Here is an 18,473-nt window from a genome sequence, read left to right as displayed (position 1 = left end):
AACAGTACTTGTTCTGTTTGCTTGTGTTAGGTGTAGATAATTAAATATCTGTAAAATCAGAATGCAAAACAGATCAAAACTGTAATTTGAGAAGTCACATTTATACACAAACAAGCTGGAATGAGCCTGTTATTAGTGATGACATGTTCACAATAATCACAACATACATTTCATAGATACAGCAGGCGTAATAAAATGTTTCATTAATAAAACTTTAAAATTTACCACAGTTACAGTCATTATTAAGCACCGATTTCACCGTTTATGTTTGAGACACATCCTGAGGGATTCTGGGACGTGTGTCGGTGCACTCACACTCCTCTTTCTGATGCGGCGTCGCCTCGCTCTGAGCCCGTCCCTTCATCTGGCAGGTGGGGCAGCAGGCTGTGTGTCCACCCTGTCTGCAGCTGGGACAGGACAGAACCAGCTGGCAGCAGAAATTAGTGGAACACAGCTCATAGTGGTCCCACGGAGAGCCGCAGTACCTGCAGTCTGAGCGGAGAATAGTCATTGTTAATTGTTAATTCATCAGGCTGACAGGGGAGCTCGGTGCACGCACTGACCTGAGATAATGTCGTTGTTTGAGGAGATGGTGTAGCGTTCATCAAACACGAAAAGTTTCCCTCGATAGAAGCCTTCAGGAAAACGCTCCAGGTATTTATGAATTCCACCTTTCAGCTGATAAACTTCTTTACACACATCCTGCAGGCGAGGCAGGAGATTCAGGAGTTAACAAGAGTTCTGATTAGAAGCTGCAGATGTGTTAAACGTTTTGAATACAACAGTGAAGACCCAGCAACGTGCAGGATGTTTACAATCCAGCTTACTTTTGAGCGAAGGTAAGCGGAGCCACGCTCACAGCGGATCCCTCCTGTGCAGTACATCAGCACCTTCTTGTCTCTGAACAGCTCGAGGTTCTGGTCCACATAGTCCGGGAAGTAGCTGAACTTACGGATGTTTGGTGCCAGACATCGGGTAAACTGCCCCTGATGGGAAATAAAAAAAATCCAATTATTCAATCATTCACTTGTGACAATATTTCCTTTTTTGATGGTAGCTGGTGTCGGCAGGGCACAAACAGGTGAAAGGTCAGATGATAGCATGCAGAGTCTATGAAAGTACATACAATCTTGCTCTCGTAGAAATTGCGGCAGTCCAGGAGGATGGTGTCAGAGCAAAAATCTCCTTCAGCCAGCAGAGCCTCCACTTCTCTGTGAAACGCTTCAGGCTCCAGATGAACTCCTAAGAAGCAAAAATGCATTACTCACACAATAAACTAAAAACTAACTAACTAAAAAAAATACACACAGTAAAACTTTAAGGTGCAGCATCTTCAACAGAAACCGGCCAGTACCTGCCAGCTGGTAGGAAATGACATCAGGATCCACTCCCATTGGAACAATTTCCTTATAGACTCCCACCTTCAAGTCTGTGAAACACTCCGCACCACCGTCACTCGTCTGCACAAAACCACATGTGGATAAACTGTTCCATCAAAATGCAGGGTTTAATAAAAACAGAGACACTATATGACACCCAGAGGAGGCGTCTTTGTCTTATTCTGACCTTAAAATCCTCTCTGTCCATCTTGAAGAGAGGATGTGAAGTCATAGCTTCAATGTAAATATCAGTGGCCATGACAGTTCCTCCAACGGTTCCATTGATGCCTTCTGTTGCTACTCTCACCTGAAAAAAGATCAACATACATTTTAAAATGACTGTCATGTCAAGTAAGTGGGTCTCTCAGGCAGAATCCTTTCAGAGTTTACTCACCTTGCCAGTTAAGTGAAGCTTCTCACACAAAGCTTTCTGCCAAGCACAGATGATATGTGGCTCCTCTACATGACAGTAGCAATAGTAGAGGAGAACCTTCCCTGGACCACTAACAGAGAGCAAGAGAACAATATTCAAGAGGAGTGAGAAATTATAAACATCAAGATGACAGCTAAGCTCAGACAGGAGGAACAAAAACGTGCGTGTACTTTTTAAGTTGGCCTTCAGAGACATGGCCGATGTTTGGTGTCCATGCAGAGACGTCCACAGCCGCTGCCTTGTGCTCATCTAGCTGCTGTGTTTCAGGTTCTTCTTCCATTTGGCTTAACAGATGCTCGTATGTGTCCTGTGTGAGCTGCTGGATTTCAGAATTATGGGTTCTGGCCACATGTTTGTGAACGGCAGGGTGTTCACTGAAGGTCTGGCCACAGCAGCACCAAGCTGTGCTTCCCTCCACCTCCTGACCGCTGCTCCTCTTGGACGCAACAAAGGCAGCAAAAGACTATGAAGACCAAAAAAACGAAGCGTTTCTCATGCAGCAAAGTCAGTATGTCTTAAATCAATGCAACATTTTATCTTCACAGAACTACCAGCAATGAAGGCCATCGCATGTCACCTGTGTTAGGGCTACAGCTGTTGCACATGAGCACAGTATAGATATATATATATAGAAACAATTTATTTTTTAGATGTTAGCTGTTTGCAGTTGTTTACCGTGAGCTGTCATTTTTGATAAATCTAAATTTATCAGAATACACAAACATAAGCTAGGCTATACCAGTGTTTCTGTTGCTACTCACCTTCCTCCTGCACAAACTGTAACATCTTCTCTGTGAAGCAGACAGTAGTTTTTCCTGTTTTAATCCATCACATGTTGGAGTGTCAACCTCCAGGTTCATGAACTCTGAACAGGGAATATTATCGCCTGCCATTGCGTTTAACAGCTACTAAAACAGCCTGAACTTTGTTAGCTAGTACACAGTTTTAGCTAAGTTACAAGATGCCGTCAAAATCAGCGTATTTCTAAATCAATTGAATTGCCACATTACTAAATGTTATCAAAATATTGGCTAATACTTAATATAAAGCCTTAGACTTTATAAAAACACATAATAAATACACCACTTTCATCAAACGTGGAGGAGACGGGGGGCAGGAAAGAGCCGGACGAATAAAGACGGTGCACCTTCCGGTTGACCCCGTGAATGCCCCGGATGTGCCTCACTTGAATCCAACCGCTATTATTTTTCTGCGGCCAGGCTGAGTGATCTAGACAGAAGCTTCTTTAACGATCCTCCTGATTCGTTGCATGGTTATTTTTTTTTGCTGTCTGGCTACTGTTGATTTTTTTTAGTTAGGTGGAGTGAAAAATGTCCAGGAGACGACACAGCGACGAGAATGACGGTGAGTCAACGAAGGATCACGGCATGTGTAATTCAGACAGTATGCTAACTAGCTTTGCTTAGCTAACGTTAGCGTGTTTTTGGTGCATTCACGCAGTATGCCTGGTTTAGCATTAAATGCTGCGTTATTGGAGTTATGTCGAAGTTATTGTCGAAACTTGCATAATAGTTGCTGATATTTTTTTTTGTTAACATTATGGTGGTACTAAACCGAGACTGTCAGCTAAAGTAGAACCTACAGAATTAACCGGTACTGCTAGCTGCTGGATTAGCTAAGTCTGGTTAACTCCGGTGTAGTTAATATGGGGGCGGCAACTAGGTGCTGAGATTTGTTGTTAACCTGTAGTATGAGGCTGATTTTAAGTTTATTTATTGATCAGAATTTTTTGCTCCCCCAGATAATGTTAAAGCTGATTCCATGTTTTTGTAGCCTTTAGTCATTTTCTTTTAAACGACAGCGTAGAAGTGGTTTCGTGAACTCAGATTCAGCTCATGGTAGTACAAATTGGTTTTCAGTGCTTCAATATTGTGTTCAGTGATTTTTCTGAGTTACTCTTAACTGTGGCCGTGTTACCTTCTAGGAGGTCAAGCCCATAAAAGGAGGAGAACATCAGAGCCTATTGAGATAGAGGACCGCCTTGAGTCGCTGATATGTCGTGTGGGAGAAAAGGTGGGATTATTTTTATGTCCAGTAAAAACAGAACCTTCAGCTCTGTGGAGCTTTTTCTAAAAACCTGTTTCCCCCACAGAGCACATCCTCTCTGGAGAGCAACTTGGAGGGCCTCGCAGGTGTGTTAGAGGCCGACCTTCCAAACTACAAAAACAAAATCCTGCGCATTTTATGTGCTGTGTAAGTACATACCAGCTCCACATGAACGAAAAGAGTGTACGGATGCCTGTTCTCACTGAGTTCTCATTTGCCGACAGTGCCCGCCTCCTGCCCGAGAAGCTGACCGTGTATACAACTTTAGTCGGCCTCCTTAATGCCAGGAACTACAACTTTGGCGGCGAGTTTGTGGAGGCCATGATCAGGCAGCTCAAAGAGACGCTGAAAAATAACTTGTACAATGAAGCGGTTTACTTGGTATGCTTGCTATCAATACTCTTTTTCAAATTGTATCACGACAAATGTGTGTATTTTCTTACATAATATCTTTCATTTTAGGTGCGTTTTCTGTCTGACCTGGTCAACTGCCATGTGATTGCTGCTCCCTCCATGGTGGCCATGTTTGAAAACTTTGTCAGTGTTACCCAGGAGGAAGATGTCCCACAGGTAGGTGGACATTTGATTGTTTTATCTGTGAACCAAATGGATTAATTGTACAGCATGCTTCATGCTGATGTGTTGTAATTGATCCCTTTTGCGTCCTCAGGTGAGGTCGGATTGGTTTGTGTACGTCGTTCTGTCCTGTCTGCCCTGGGTCGGTAAGGAGCTCTATGAGAAGAAGGATGTTGAGATGGACCGGCTCCTCAGCCAGGTTGAAGGATACCTCAAGTAAGAGCCGTCAATATTGCATCAGTTAAACATGTTCCTGTTGTCAAAAGCTCTTTTCATTACATGTGGATCTGTATTTTATGAATTTTCCAGGAGAAGAGTAAAGACTCACGTCCCCATGTTGCAGGTGTGGACTGCAGAAAAGCCACATCCACAAGAGGAGGTAGGAGACACACAATGAGCAGCTTTTTTGTCTAAATGTGTAATTTTTTGCGGGGTGATAAAATGGTCTCTTCCTGTTCTCCAGTACCTGGATTGCCTATGGGCTCAGATCCAGAAGCTGAAGAAAGACCGCTGGCAGGAGCGTCACATCCTTCGTCCGTACATCGCCTTCGACAGCGTGCTGTGCGAGGCCCTGCAACACAACCTGCCCCCCTTCACCCCGCCGGGACACATGCCTGACGCCCAGTACCCCATCCCCCGCGTCATCTTCCGCATGTTTGACTACACTGATGCTCCAGAGGTAATGACAGATATTAGTAACAAACACACACCAGTGAAATCACATTTTAAAGCACACCTGGTTATTGGCACGATCCTCCTCCCCAGGGACCTGTTATGCCTGGCAGTCATTCTGTGGAGAGATTCGTCATCGAAGAAAACCTGCACTGTATCATCAAAACTCACTGGAAAGAGAGGAAAACATGGTGAGTACAGAGCCAGATCGTGATTGTAAAGCTTCACCGTGTGCATGAATGATCACTTCAACACTGACATTTGTCTGTCCTTCCTCTCAGTGCTGCTCAGTTACTCAGCTATCCAGGGAAAAATAAGATCCCGCTCAACTACCACATTGTGGAGGTACACATTTGTTTCGGCATGATGTGACCAGCAAGTTAAAGCCTTCATGATCAATGTTTTGAATGTTTTTTTTTCCAGGTGATCTTTGGAGAACTCTTCCAGCTTCCCTCGCCGCCTCACCTTGATGTTATGTACACAGCACTCCTGATCGAGCTGTGCAAACTGCAGCCCGGATCGCTGCCACAAGTTGTATCCTTGATTGTATTTCTTACATTTTAGGATGAGTACAAAGAAATATGAATTATTTGAGCATGGGTTGAGGAACTCTTTCTTTAACACCTGCCTGTTAGTTGGCTCAAGCCACAGAGATGCTTTACATGCGACTGGACACTATGAACACCACCTGTATAGACAGGTAATTTTTCTGCATATTTGCTGAGTGACAGAAAAGATTCACTGCAGTGTTTGCTTCCTGTCTGTGATGTAACATCACCTTTTTTTGCAGACTAATCAACTGGTTTTCTCATCATTTGAGCAACTTCCAGTTCCGATGGAGCTGGGATGACTGGTGAGCAATTTCTAGCAACTGTATGAAGCTTTAAATAGTTGGGACATTCAGGATGTGATTGGAATTGTGTTCCCTCTTTAAAGGGCTGACTGCTTGTCTGTGGATCTGGAGAAACCAAAGCCCAAGTTTGTCAAAGAGGTTCTGGAGAAATCCATGAGGTATTAAAGAAATTTACTGTAACATGATTTTTATCTGCAGATTTAGTTTTTTTTCTGTAACACAGAAGCATATTTTCTATGATTTCTCAGTGGGAATATCTGTAACATCTGTCTCATCCCTTTTGTTTCGCTCCTTCCACTTCCACAGACTTTCGTACCATCAGAGGATAGTGGACATCGTCCCTACAACCTTCTCAGCCCTCATCCCTGCTGAACCCATCTTCACTTATAAATACATGGATGAAAGTTCTTGTAAGAATGCCCCCCCCCCCTACTATTTTCATAAACATATTGATAAAAGCCTCATCTATTATTTCATCAGATGGTTCAAACTAACAAAATGTGTGCTGCCTCACAGCTTCGTTACCTGGGTACCCCGCCTCTATCACCGTTGGAAACGCCATCAAGAACCGAGCAACCAACGAAGAGATTCTCGCCATCCTAAAAGAAGTCCCCAACCCCAACCAAGAAGATGATGATGGTAAGTTTTTTTAATTTCTTTACCATCACTTTTATTTGCTTTGTTATTGTAAATACCTTGTGCCATTCAACAGAGGAAATCAGGACTTGTGGTTTTAAGATCCACCCGGGTATGATTTCAACCTGAGTGGTGATACTTACTGACTTTGTTGCAGACGAAGGCGAGAGCTTCAACCCTCTGAAGATCGACGTGTTCCTGCAGACTTTGCTTCACCTGGCAGCAAAATCTTTCAGTCACTCCTTCAGTGCCCTTGGAAAGTAAGTTTAACCTGACATTTGTAAATTATCTAGCTCAATTTGAAAACACAAAAAGTGTCTGTAGTGATCATTATCATTTCCAGACTAAAATACAGGCTTTGTCCTGCAGAATAAAATAAAACTCTGAAGCTGTGTGAGTAGAAAGCATTTTACCAGGGAGCCACTTCCATCCTCCGCTTTTACTCCACAGCCTTGAATTCACAGCACCATTAACCACAACATGTTTTAATGTAGTAACCGTACCTAAGGGGAAAAGCTAAGAGCTAAAACAGACTAAAAACATTCTGTCCTATAAAGGGATTCAAAGGTTTCTCACCTGAACCTGCTCTTCCCAGGTTCCATGAGATCCTGAAGGCCCTGACAGACAGCGACGAGGGAAAACTCCACATCCTCAAAGTGGTGTATGATGTGTGGAGGAACCACCCACAGGTACAAATAAACATAAACGGCTTATGCAGGAAAATCGCTGCGTTTTACTCACATGTGGATTATTGGCCCATCACAGATGATTGCAGTGCTGGTGGACAAAATGGTTCGGACGCAGATTGTGGACTGTGCTGCCGTCGCCAACTGGCTCTTCTCTCAGGATATGGCCCACGAGTTCACCAGGTGAGAGAGCAGCTGCTGAAAGGGGGGTGAGTCACGTGCAGTAATGTCTAAAATAGAAACTGAAAGACTCTTCGCTTTTCTAGACTTTACATCTGGGAAATTCTTCACTCGACCATCCGCAAGATGAACAAACACGTCCAGAAGATCCAGAAGGAGCTGGAGGAGGCCAAAGACAAGCTGGAGAAACAGCAGCACAAGAGGGTAACTTCCACGTTCCATCACATCATGTCCAACATGTTTTATTTAGAGAACACTAACGTGTGGTTGTACTCTAGCAGAGGGACAGCGGCGACGATGAAGACATGGACAAGAACAGCGAGGATGAGGAGGGTCAGCTGGAGGAGCAGATCGAGAGGCTGCAGGAGAAGGTGGAGTCTGCTCAGAGCGAACAGAAAAACCTCTTCCTTGTCATCTTCCAGGTGATTTGCTGATGAACGCAGTCAAATTCATGCAGTTCCCCTGATAGAACCCTGTTCAGAGCAGCTTTAACCCAAACGTGTGTGTGTGTGTGTGTGTGTGTGTTTCCCTCCAACCCACTCAGCGTTTCATCATGTTGTTGACGGAGCATCTGGTTCGCTGTGAGACAGGCGGCATCGACATCAGCACACCCTGGTACAAAAACTGCATTGAGCGGCTGCAGCAGATCTTCCTCATGGTAAAACATCTCTCACACACAGCCAGTGTCAGATCTGCTTTATAGACTCTACTTTTTCTCAAATCTAGTTAACTCACACTCTATAAACACTCACTGTGTGTGTGTCCTGTCTCTGATGTTGCGTCTGCCCTCGTGTACAGCACCATGTGACCATCCAGCAGTACATGGGGACCCTGGAGAACCTGCTGTTCACCGCCGAGCTCGACCACCACATCCTGGCCGTGTACCAGCAGTTCTGCGCCCTGCAGCTCTGAGACGTATTACCTAATGTGACAAACCGACACTTTAGAACCTACTACGCTCTTGCATCAAGAATCTCGTTACCATTATTATTTTTTTTAATTTGACCTGTTTTGCATTTGGGGCCTTTCATGTCAGTTACATGCAGCCGGAACCAAGGACGTCTTTCAAAGTAGGAACTCAGCAGTCTGTTTGAATAGTCTATTAATTTGATGTAGTGGTCTTCTTTTTTTTTTTTAATTTGTTTTATTTTTTGCTTCAGTTAGCTGATTTTTACCTCCTGCTCATATGATGAATGGGTCTTTTTAAAACTGTACAAACTGTCTTGAGACATGTTCATAGGAGGAGGAGGAGACTTCAGGTCGGTTATGATTGATTCTGAATCTGGAGAGTGATCTACTTTTTTTATATTTGTTTTATGTGGAATTGGGAAGTAATTAAAACTGTCCAGTCCTTATGCTCCTGCTTTTTTGTGCCTTTGTTGCGCCCTTTTTATACCGATGGCTTTAAAACACAGGCTGTGTAAGATAAAGAATGATTAGAAACCAAAAGGAAATCTGTGCAAATATCTACACAGAAGCTCCCATCACCATAGAAAGTATAAAAACAGGAAGAATATTTGGACAATTCATCAAAACTTACTTTGCCAAAGATAAAGCATGTACACTAAGAAGATGCTGAAAGGTTTTAAAAGTCTGTGCTCAGCACAACTGGGAGCACATGACTGACTCACAAACAGCTGTCACATGACAAAAACAAAGTGAGTAAAGTGGCTGATCTGCAGCCGAAAACAGAACAGAAACTTGGAAAGAAGACTTATTTTTATTTCAGCCGCAGCAGTCATACAGTATATGTACATTACACATGACCTTCAGTCTGTTTCCTACCACCTCTTTAAAAAGCATCAGTATCACTGGTTTTTAGCTCTGTGTCTTCCATATTGGTCCTATTGACAAAAACTCAAGTTATAAAAATATGAACACATGAGACTCTGAGCGATTAAATGGCTTTAAAATGGTAAAACGTTCAGAGGACATTGTCCTTGAATGCATGCTGATGTATTGCTTTGGCATCAGGCACAGTATCAGTAAAGAGTTTATTTGCTTTATTGCACTTTTAACACTTTTCAAACCCGTTTCTAAACGTCTGCAGTCCAGAAGGCAGCATGTAAATATAAAGTGAATACATTTTTATCTTGAAGTATGAGTTAGTAAACAGAAGCTATTCGAGCTTTTATAGTGGTTTGAGTACAGATGTGCCTGTACTGAGGTCAGAAGATATAAAGGACATATTTCAGCTCACGGTATGAGTGTTTTTGGAGAACAGTCCTTGTACGTACTCAAAGTAGAAGCTCCAAAACCTTTACAGCAGAGATTAACATGATAACAAAAGCACTCTGGGTCCCTATTGGTAAGTTTATCATTGCACAGGGAGAGGACTGTTATATAAGTTACTCCTTATAATTAAGACAACCTGTGACTGACATGACAGATTCGTCCCTTTTTGTGTTACAGTCCGTGTTGGGAGTGCAGCTCTGCTGTGTCTGGAGTCAGCTTTGGCCTTTCAGAGGAACATAATGAAGCGCATTCAGTTCAGTAAAGATCAGGATGCTGAGCGCTGCAGTGAAACCTTCATGATTTTTACTGAACATGAAGAATGTGTGTTTTTTTTCCTCCACACTGCTTCTCTCTAACGGCAGTAAGTGCTAACGGTACCATTCATATACGAACTTCATATGTTTGGTTTATCTTATTTAGTTTAAAGCATACGACCTGAGAATGTTATATAAACTTTAATATATTTATTTTTTTCTATAAAAATCCTTCCTATTTTTTTCATGTGTGTTAAATTTCATTGGTTTAAGTTATTGTTATTATTAATAATAATAACAATAATAATAATGATAATAATAATAATAAAAAGTATGTCAAAAGTGTTTGGCCCCAGTATTGTACGAAAAGAGAATGCAAATGCACAGGAACGTTTTATCCCGTCAGTGAGGTTAGTGCAACTCCTTTTCCCCTGTAGCTGATTTGGATTAGTCTCACCCGTAATTCAGTTTGTTGTTGGCTGCTCTGCAGTCAAAGCCTGCTGGTCTTTAACCGAACTGTCGCTTTGCTTTGTTCCGTAAGTCGCCTGCTCTTCAGCCTCCAGGCGCCGATAGCGGGTGTGGAAGAAGAGGACGAAGACGCAGGTGAAAAAACAGCTCAGAGCAGACAACAGCATCAGGGGCACTGAGGGCCAGAGGTAGAAGAAAGTCACTTCAGTGTTATAGTTATGTATTAAAGGCTGGGCAGAGATACACAGTACTGTCAGCCAATTAATGAGTTGATTTCACTAAAGGAAAGGTTTGTTCTATACCAGGGGTTCTCAGTCTTTTGCAAGCTGTGAAACAATATGTGAATCTATCAGTTCCACAGTATTGGCCTCTGATTGAACGAAGACCAGGACAAACACTCTCTAACAGTACTAGTTCTGGAGCGTCTCAATGTTCAGAACAAAATAAAAGAAACAAACAACTGATGAATTTATGAGGTAGAACAGACAAAGGGCTGCTTGGTATCAGCTGTTTGTGTGTGATTGCATTCACTGCAGAAAGGGGGGAGATAAAAGATCTGCACTGCAGCTGCAGACTGAACCTGTAGACTGTAAAAAACTCAACATACCTCTCCAGCTGAAGACTGCGTCCCCACAGGTGGACAGAGGACAGTCCGTGAGCCGCGTGGTCAGCGACTGAAGGAGGATCATGTAGATGACAGACAGAACCTGCCTGTAAGAGGATCAGGACCTTATTTTGAATACCGTAGCTGGAAATGTTACACACATTCAGTGCCTTAAGTTTCTCTTGATCCCTTGAAAACAGCTAAAACCTCTTCTTGATGAAACGTTTTGAAGGAGGACTCACAAAGCTTTGTTGGCTTCTTGGCTGTTAAAACAGGGACTGATCTAACACAGAAGCTCTTGAGTTTGTCAATAAACATTAATCAGTGTATCTCATTTTCTTGTTTGAACATTTAAGGCATCTTAAAGTCCACATTTATCTGTTTCCCCCCCAAATAAAATCCTAATGTTATCTTGCTGGAGCCATTCTTGCTCTAGAACTCTTATCTGTATCCGAGCATTTTGACCTTTGAATGATGGATTTGGGGAGTTAACAGATATTTTGATGGAGAATTGGAGCCTTAACTTTGCATGTGGATTTTAATTCCACATGGTGAAAATTTAAACAAATCAGACTGAAACCTCCTCACAATGAAGAGCAGCGTGTATGTGTATGATCAATCAATAGTACCCCGACACAAAGAGGAGTCCGGCTGAAATGGCCTCTCCTACTGGATACGAACACTCCACCGACAGCTCCATGACCACCGGGAAAATGGAAAACCCAAAAAAGCCAAAGAGGGAGCAGGTGGCGGCAACGGCGACTTTCTGCTGCGGCATCAGAGCGACCTGAGAGGAAGAGAGAAGAGTTCATTCCTCATTTAAAAAGCTGTTTGCCAAACTGATTCTTCTTTTTTTAGCTAGTAAAAGTCTCTGAACTTCCTGCTTCTTCTGAACTCTTAAAAAAGGGGGTTGGTGTCCTCTGGATAACCTCATAGGTATTCGATTCCTATGGCTCTCAGTTGACAAAACTGTCAATATAGCTGGACCAAAATACCCCATAGGAGCATTGAAAGTGTTCATCAAACCCAGTGTTCCATTTTTCTTTGTTTACCATCACCTGCACGCACATACTAAAGTAATTATAACCAGCAGCCTCTACATCAACCTTTAAGCTTCAGAACGGTTTTTACCAAATAAAACAGACCTGCAGATATTAAAGTATAAATCTGTCACTAAACAGCAGTGTACAGCATCAATTTAAGCTTCAGTTTGCTGCTAAAAACATCAATTATCATCAACGTTGACTATCTAGGTAGCAGACAGGTGACAAAAAAAGTGGTGGATCTCTTGATACTAATGAATTATTCCTTAAACTGGTTTAACAGCAGGCAGCACATTGAAACGGGTAGAAACTCATTGTGGAAGTGACAAAGACTGCAGTTACTCGGCTGTCCACTCGAGGCTGTCTCCAAACGTGCCAATCCTCACAGACTTCCATATGAGAACATCCACCTTCACAGCAGAAATAATAAACCATAAAAAGCTCTTAAAGCTCTGAGCTCTGACCACTGAGAAGGCGATGCCGGCCAGAGACGTGAAGCTCATGTTGATCTTTGAGACCTCGATGAACTTCTTGGTTTTGTCGACGTACAGACCAAAAAGGGCGGCGCCGAAGGTGCCAAAGATGATGAAGAGAGCGCCACACAAGCCAGCAAAGTCCTGTAAATGTTACACGGTATGAGGAATAAATGTTACCATGGTTACAGTTACATAAATACCAAAATCAATATGGCGCCTTTTGTCTGCGTTGCTTTGTACTTACGTTGGTATATCCTTTCACACACAGGATCTGCTCCAGCAGCGTGGAGAAGCAGGTGAAAATACCGATGCCGGAGCCAAAACTCAGCAGCAGGATGAGGTAGGCTTTGTTCCTCAGTAACTGCAGAGGAACATGCACAAGAATAGGTATGTGCACTGCACAGAAACATAGTTAAAGCACAACATTAGCCTTCAGAAGTCTGGGCCTATTCTGGCTGTTTATGAATGCTTTTGGTTTTGTCTTAATATCCCACATTGAAAATATTACCATACCCATGTTTGGTATCCTTTTCAGCACAACCTCACCTATAAGATCTGATCATTATTTTTAGGTTTAACCTACTCTATTAACATATTGGGCCCCAAAACAAACAAAAAGTCACTAAATCTGAATGGAAAAAAATACTATTTATCTACTATTTATATCTGACCGACTTGTAAAAAGACCAAAATTGACGAGTACGGCGAGAGAAATCAAACGCCTGCCGAGCGCTCTGATCGCACTTTTATGCTCTGACAAATACTCGAACTAAAACGTATCGTATCTCTGGTTTTACTGGGTGTATCAACATAAAATAAAAACTGGGTGAACGTTCGAAATCTGCACTTTCCAAAGATGGAAAGATCGATGGAAATGTCACGTAATACAATCACGCCGGCGTGATCTGGGACTTTTGAGAGCCAGATCAGAGATAAGCTAAGGCCGTCCGGTCTTCAGACGTCTTATCTCACATCAGGGTTAAAAACAAGGCCCTGGTGATGATGTGTCAGTGTCTGCACTGCGGCGCAGTTAACTTCCTATTAGAGTTTGCACAGCTGATTTAACTCCTCAGCATACAGTTTTGTTTCCTCTTGGAGAGTCTGTTTTTCCTGACAGGATATTGCTGGCAGTGTGCTGGGAAGTCCCTAATCAGGATTATCTCCATGGCATCAATGGACTTTAGTGTCTTGGCTGCAGTAATTTCCATCTGACATACAGCGAAAGAAACATAAATCCCCAGAACAAGCGTCTCCTCCATTTTCTTGGTTACCAAGGTACCAAGGTCTGTGTCTGTCTTACCAGTTTGATGCCCTCTTTGAACGGTTCTGAGCTGGAGCACTCCGCGCTCGCTGACGGAGGTGTTGGGGGGGTACTGCTCCGTATCCCAACGGTTGCTAGGAAACAGATGAAGCACGTCGGCACTGCATAGGCAAGCAGCTGGAGGAGACACACACACACACACACACAATGTGGTGATAAATGGATGTTAGCACTTGAAATCAAAGGCGGTTTATCATCATTAGCAGGTGAGGAGCAGTCAGAGGTCAGCTGCTGCAGTTTTGTGGCTATGATGAGCTTTTAATTCTAAAGGAGATGCTTGTTTTAATGGTGAGTGAACAGAGGAGGGCCTGACATGCCACAAAGTGCCCCCCAGTGTTATATAGCAACTAAAACTTTAGGCCTTCGCTCAGACAGAGACTGGAAAAAGGTGCCCCCCCCCTTCCAACCCCAACTAAGTCAATTCCTGATTGCCTTGGGTCATTATCAGTTTAGTTGAGCCCATATGCACTCAGTATTTGACCGAAATAGCCTAATGTTGACTCAGACTACAATAAAAAGCCTGGAAAAAACTGAACTTGAAACTTTTTAACTGTTCTCTCATCTATTTATTAATTCAACCATTCATTTTTACTTCTATTTGCTGAAGCTAGCCTGAAACTGTTTGGAGTCTGCTTCTCACTTTGAAACCCTATATCTAATCTATATCTAATCTATATCTAATCTATATCTATATCTATATCTATATCTATAATAACTGGACATTCAGATACTTCATCCGCCTCCACGTTTCACCTGTAAACACTTTAATGGTTCTCCAGGCCAAATGTCTACAGAGAAGCTACACAATGTCACAAATATGGAGGCACACAGGGTCTCGACCTTTACAGTCAGACTGCACTTGGATTTGTTGCATGACTCTTGTCTATATCTTCAGAAGAACACATTTATGATGGGTTCTAAAATGTAGGATATTTTAACAAGACAAATTCAGTTCAATCCTGCAGCCTTTCCCTTCTCACTGCTCCTCAAATTATGACCCATTTTTACAATTTTTTTTTACCACAGTTAATGCAACTCATTGATACAAAGGAAACGCCAGTAGCTTAAAATAAGTCTTTACATCTGTTTAACTTGCATTATACTGTTTACACTGTCAGTCAATGCACAGCATTCACTAATGTTTGGAAGATGAGTTAGGAAATATGTATTTTTATATAAATTCTTTATCGTTATAGTGTTAAATGCTCCTGTATTTCCACATACAAGTTAACAAATCAGTCTGGAAAACAGGCTCTAAACAACTGAGCTGCGCCTTTTTATAAACTCAGAGGTCACACTGCTACTCTGCTGATCTTTAGAGTATCAATTCCCACATGTTAGCAGAAAATGATGACACTGCACAGACAGGGAGCACTTCCTGAAGGCTACAGAGTTCATCTTAGCTCAGCTCACCAGAATTGGTATACGGGTGGATGTGGTGGCCAGCGCAGGAGAGATGATGTTAGCCAGAAGAACACCCAGGGGATTAGCTGAGGAGGGAAGAGAGAAGTGTTATCAGGGGCTGTTCGGGCTGTTTCAGGTCAGTGTATCACTTCCTGTTTCAGTGATGTCAGAGGCATCAAAACAACAAATCTGAAAGTGAAACCTGATCTCCTGGTTTTTGATTTTCTACTTTCTTCATTTTTGGTACGTTGACTATTGTTATCTGCTTCCTTTTGCTGTGTCTCCATGAGAGTGTGGTGACAAAATGCTTCCGTGCACATGTTGGCAGTTCCTCTGTGTACTGATACTGCTCAAACATGACAGCAGGCACAAGCACCAGGACATTAATCCACTGTCTGCATGTACACTCCAGTGTTTACCCATAAACCTTTAAAAACCTATTCATGTGTTTAAAACGATCCATCAGATCCACCAGTAATCATCAATATATGGTCAGAAATCTTTAAAGACTGTTCTACTCCTGAGGTCACTCACACATGGAGGCGATCATGTTAGCTGTGGCTCGCTGATTCTCAGGGAACCACAGAGCAGCCAGCTTGGTTGGGGTGAAAATGATGAGGGGCTGAGCGATGGCACCCATAGTCTGACCCAGCATCACCAGCGGGTACCGGACATCTGAGCTCACAACTGAAATAGTGCCGAAGAAGCGCAGCAAGGCTCCAAACATGTTCAGCCAGGACCCCAAGATCAGCTGTCAGGTCAAGATGGCGGGAGGTCAAATTACAATACTAAAAAATACAGAAACGTAATTGTTTAGAGTTTTTGTACCGAGATCCGCAGCCCAAGGGTGTCCAGCATCCAGGTAGTGCCAAAACTGAGCGGAATAGCCACCACCATGAAGACCAGTGATAACCAGTTTATATCGTCCAAGGTGACCTTTAGGTACTGGGCGGACTGGTCTGCTACTGGTGCAAAGGTAAGCCATATCTGGAAAGACACATGAGAATTCAAACATTACGATAATTTCTGAAAATAAAACTCACCGTGTCAAAGGTGAATCTTGAATTTTAAGCACTGTTAACATTAAACAATTGTGTTAAATGCGATCATGTTTGGTTCCAGATAAACGGATAAAATCCAATATATTAATCAGCCACAACAGTATGGCTGCTAAATTATTAGCACTGACAAAAATCAGACATTTTTCCCTGTTCTCTGGAGCAAAGACAGTTTTAACATTTCCAGCCACACTCAAAATGATGATCCCCTGATGCTAACACTCAGTCGTCTGACCTTTTTTGTGCTGAACAGTCTGGAGTGTGGTGGTGAACACTTTGGTGTGGTTTTTAAGAAGTTTCCTAGCTCATTCTTAGGTGAATTTTGATGGTCTCCTGGCATGGACCATGACCTTAAGAACACTCTAAAGATCTTCAGTCAGATTGAATTCAGGGCTTTGTGTAGGCCGGTCAATGATTCACCAGAAGAGACGAAGAGAAAACCACGACCAAGACCGAGTTTTGCTGCAGGCTGCTTTACGTTTCTTTTCTTTCTCTTTTTCTGATTCCTAGTTCTAGACGCACTGAAACATCCCCACAGTATTATACTGCCACTGCCGTGTTTGCCAAACATGGCTGCAATTTAAGACAAGCAAACACAGGAGAAAGCAGCCTGGATTACCTGCCGAGCAGTGACACATGAGAATCACGTTATCCGTACAACACAGTCCTGTGTGGGTCCTCTGCTAACCCTCTCTTATCTCCTTCAACACATTCTTTCCATTTCCTCTTCAGCCTCATCTAACTTGTTCTTAAAGCAGCACGTGATGGGAAGATGTTTCACACAGGAAAATAATCACACAATGTTACTGTCGTCATGTAACACATTCTAACAAAACAGGCCTTCGCTGTTTCAGTTCAATTTTTCTTTAGCACCACACGATCCGATCTTCGACACACTGTGCTGCACCTGTTCTTCCTCCTCCATCATATCAACCCCTTTCTTTTCGTCTCCTCTCAGTAACCTAATCTACGTCTTTCTCTGAAGAAGATCAACATGATATTTATTATAAAAATGTTCAAACTGAAAGTAAAATGGAGTTAACACACATTTGGTGTGGTGTTGTTTCAGTTCAGCTACAGCTTCATTTCAATCCCGGCTCATGTCTTTAGTTTCCATTTACACTGAAACTTCAATGTTTTCTACAAACTAAATCTAAATGTATGTTTGTACAATCCACAAGTCAAACATGTGAAACATGTGTTCATCTGTTCGTGGAGACATAGAATTATGTGGATGCATTGACACTAAGTAACTGGAAAAAGAAGTCTTCCTTATGTGTCAACAAATTAGCTTAGAGTCATTAACATCGTTATAATATGCTTCATTCAAAAATAAATATATATAAAGAAAGCCCTGAAATCCAAGCGGCAGATAAGAAACCCCTTAATAGAGATTTATTTGTCTTTAGTGGCAGACAAACAAGTTCAGTCTGGAATATTTAAAATAAAATAAAAAATGTTTAGAAATCCATAATAATAATATTAATATAAATAGAAAAGGCTACGTCACATGACATAAGAGCTATTAGTAGTTCTTTTATTACAAAGGTTAGGACATTAAATAGATTTGAATGGGGTGGTCTGATTTATGTCTTCTAGTAATACAAAATAATTAAATCACACTTTAATTTTAATTTTAATGTAGTAAAGTCCCTAAAAGTCCCAAACTGTGACAGTACCTGATGACAAGCTAACATTAAACTTTCACGAACTCACCGTCGCGTTGGAGCAGTTTAACAAACACAGCACCATCAGCACCAGCCACCGCCTCCGGTACGCCTTGAAGGACAGCAGCTTCTCCAGGTTATTACTGGTCAGGGTCTTTGGAACCAAAGAGGAACCGGTCTGGACCTCTGAGCTGGTCTCAGCGCCGCCGTCCATCGTCGTGTTTACCGGTTAGCCTAGCGGCGCGCGCTCGTTAGCTAACAACACCGCACAAAAATCCGAGACATTTCAGAGCTTTGTGTTGTTGTTGTTGTTGTTGTTCAACACACACACACGCCTCAGATAAACTAAACAATCACAGTGTGTACTGAGAACAAGCTATGAACCCATCCTGCTTCTTCTGAGGGGCTGAGATGTTTCTAAAACTCCCGAAAAAGTCCACAAACAACCGGCGGCATACTGT

General features: G+C 42.4%; 3 protein-coding genes across 5 annotated transcripts; 1 reads left to right on the top strand and 2 right to left on the bottom strand.

The window, feature by feature from the left end:
• Positions 1-82: 82 nt before the first annotated feature.
• Positions 83-2,970, bottom strand: tstd2 (thiosulfate sulfurtransferase like domain containing 2). Of its 2 annotated transcripts, none has more exons than XM_028417051.1 (9): positions 2,574-2,970; positions 1,983-2,248; positions 1,774-1,882; positions 1,567-1,686; positions 1,355-1,460; positions 1,127-1,242; positions 828-986; positions 564-702; positions 83-492 (listed from the first exon to the last, which is right to left on the bottom strand). In XM_028417051.1, exons 1-9 carry the CDS (start codon positions 2,703-2,705, stop codon positions 263-265), a joined length of 1,377 nt encoding a protein of 458 aa, XP_028272852.1. In that variant the 5' UTR covers positions 2,706-2,970; the 3' UTR covers positions 83-262. The 2 variants fall into 2 exon arrangements, with proteins under 2 accessions (XP_028272852.1, XP_028272851.1); XM_028417050.1 differs by having other exon boundaries at positions 1,983-2,275; positions 2,574-2,969.
• A 23-nt stretch (positions 2,971-2,993) lies between these two features.
• On the top strand, positions 2,994-8,837 carry ncbp1 (nuclear cap binding protein subunit 1). Of its 2 annotated transcripts, none has more exons than XM_028417048.1 (23): positions 2,994-3,177; positions 3,758-3,846; positions 3,926-4,026; positions 4,104-4,260; positions 4,342-4,449; positions 4,550-4,671; positions 4,765-4,834; positions 4,919-5,134; positions 5,221-5,318; positions 5,409-5,472; positions 5,551-5,661; positions 5,763-5,827; positions 5,918-5,980; positions 6,064-6,138; positions 6,287-6,390; positions 6,497-6,619; positions 6,774-6,876; positions 7,212-7,305; positions 7,382-7,485; positions 7,569-7,686; positions 7,764-7,904; positions 8,027-8,140; positions 8,281-8,837. In XM_028417048.1, exons 1-23 carry the CDS (start codon positions 3,144-3,146, stop codon positions 8,392-8,394), a joined length of 2,388 nt encoding a protein of 795 aa, XP_028272849.1. In that variant the 5' UTR covers positions 2,994-3,143; the 3' UTR covers positions 8,395-8,837. The 2 variants fall into 2 exon arrangements, with proteins under 2 accessions (XP_028272849.1, XP_028272848.1); XM_028417047.1 differs by having other exon boundaries at positions 7,761-7,904.
• Positions 8,838-9,183: 346 nt separating this feature from the next.
• Positions 9,184-18,473, bottom strand: slc49a3 (solute carrier family 49 member 3). Its single transcript, XM_028417049.1, has 10 exons — positions 18,062-18,473; positions 16,116-16,274; positions 15,822-16,038; positions 15,297-15,373; positions 13,863-14,000; positions 12,807-12,923; positions 12,551-12,703; positions 11,673-11,830; positions 11,047-11,150; positions 9,184-10,614 (listed from the first exon to the last, which is right to left on the bottom strand). The coding sequence occupies exons 1-10, from the start codon at positions 18,224-18,226 to the stop codon at positions 10,436-10,438; spliced, it is 1,467 nt and encodes a 488-aa protein (XP_028272850.1). The 5' UTR covers positions 18,227-18,473; the 3' UTR covers positions 9,184-10,435.

The sequence above is a fragment of the Parambassis ranga genome, chromosome 10 (assembly GCF_900634625.1).
Source record: "Parambassis ranga chromosome 10, fParRan2.1, whole genome shotgun sequence".
NCBI lineage: Eukaryota > Metazoa > Chordata > Actinopteri > Ambassidae > Parambassis > Parambassis ranga.
The sequence above is the reverse complement of the archived record's forward strand: the minus strand, read 5'-3'. Positions and strand labels throughout refer to the sequence as shown.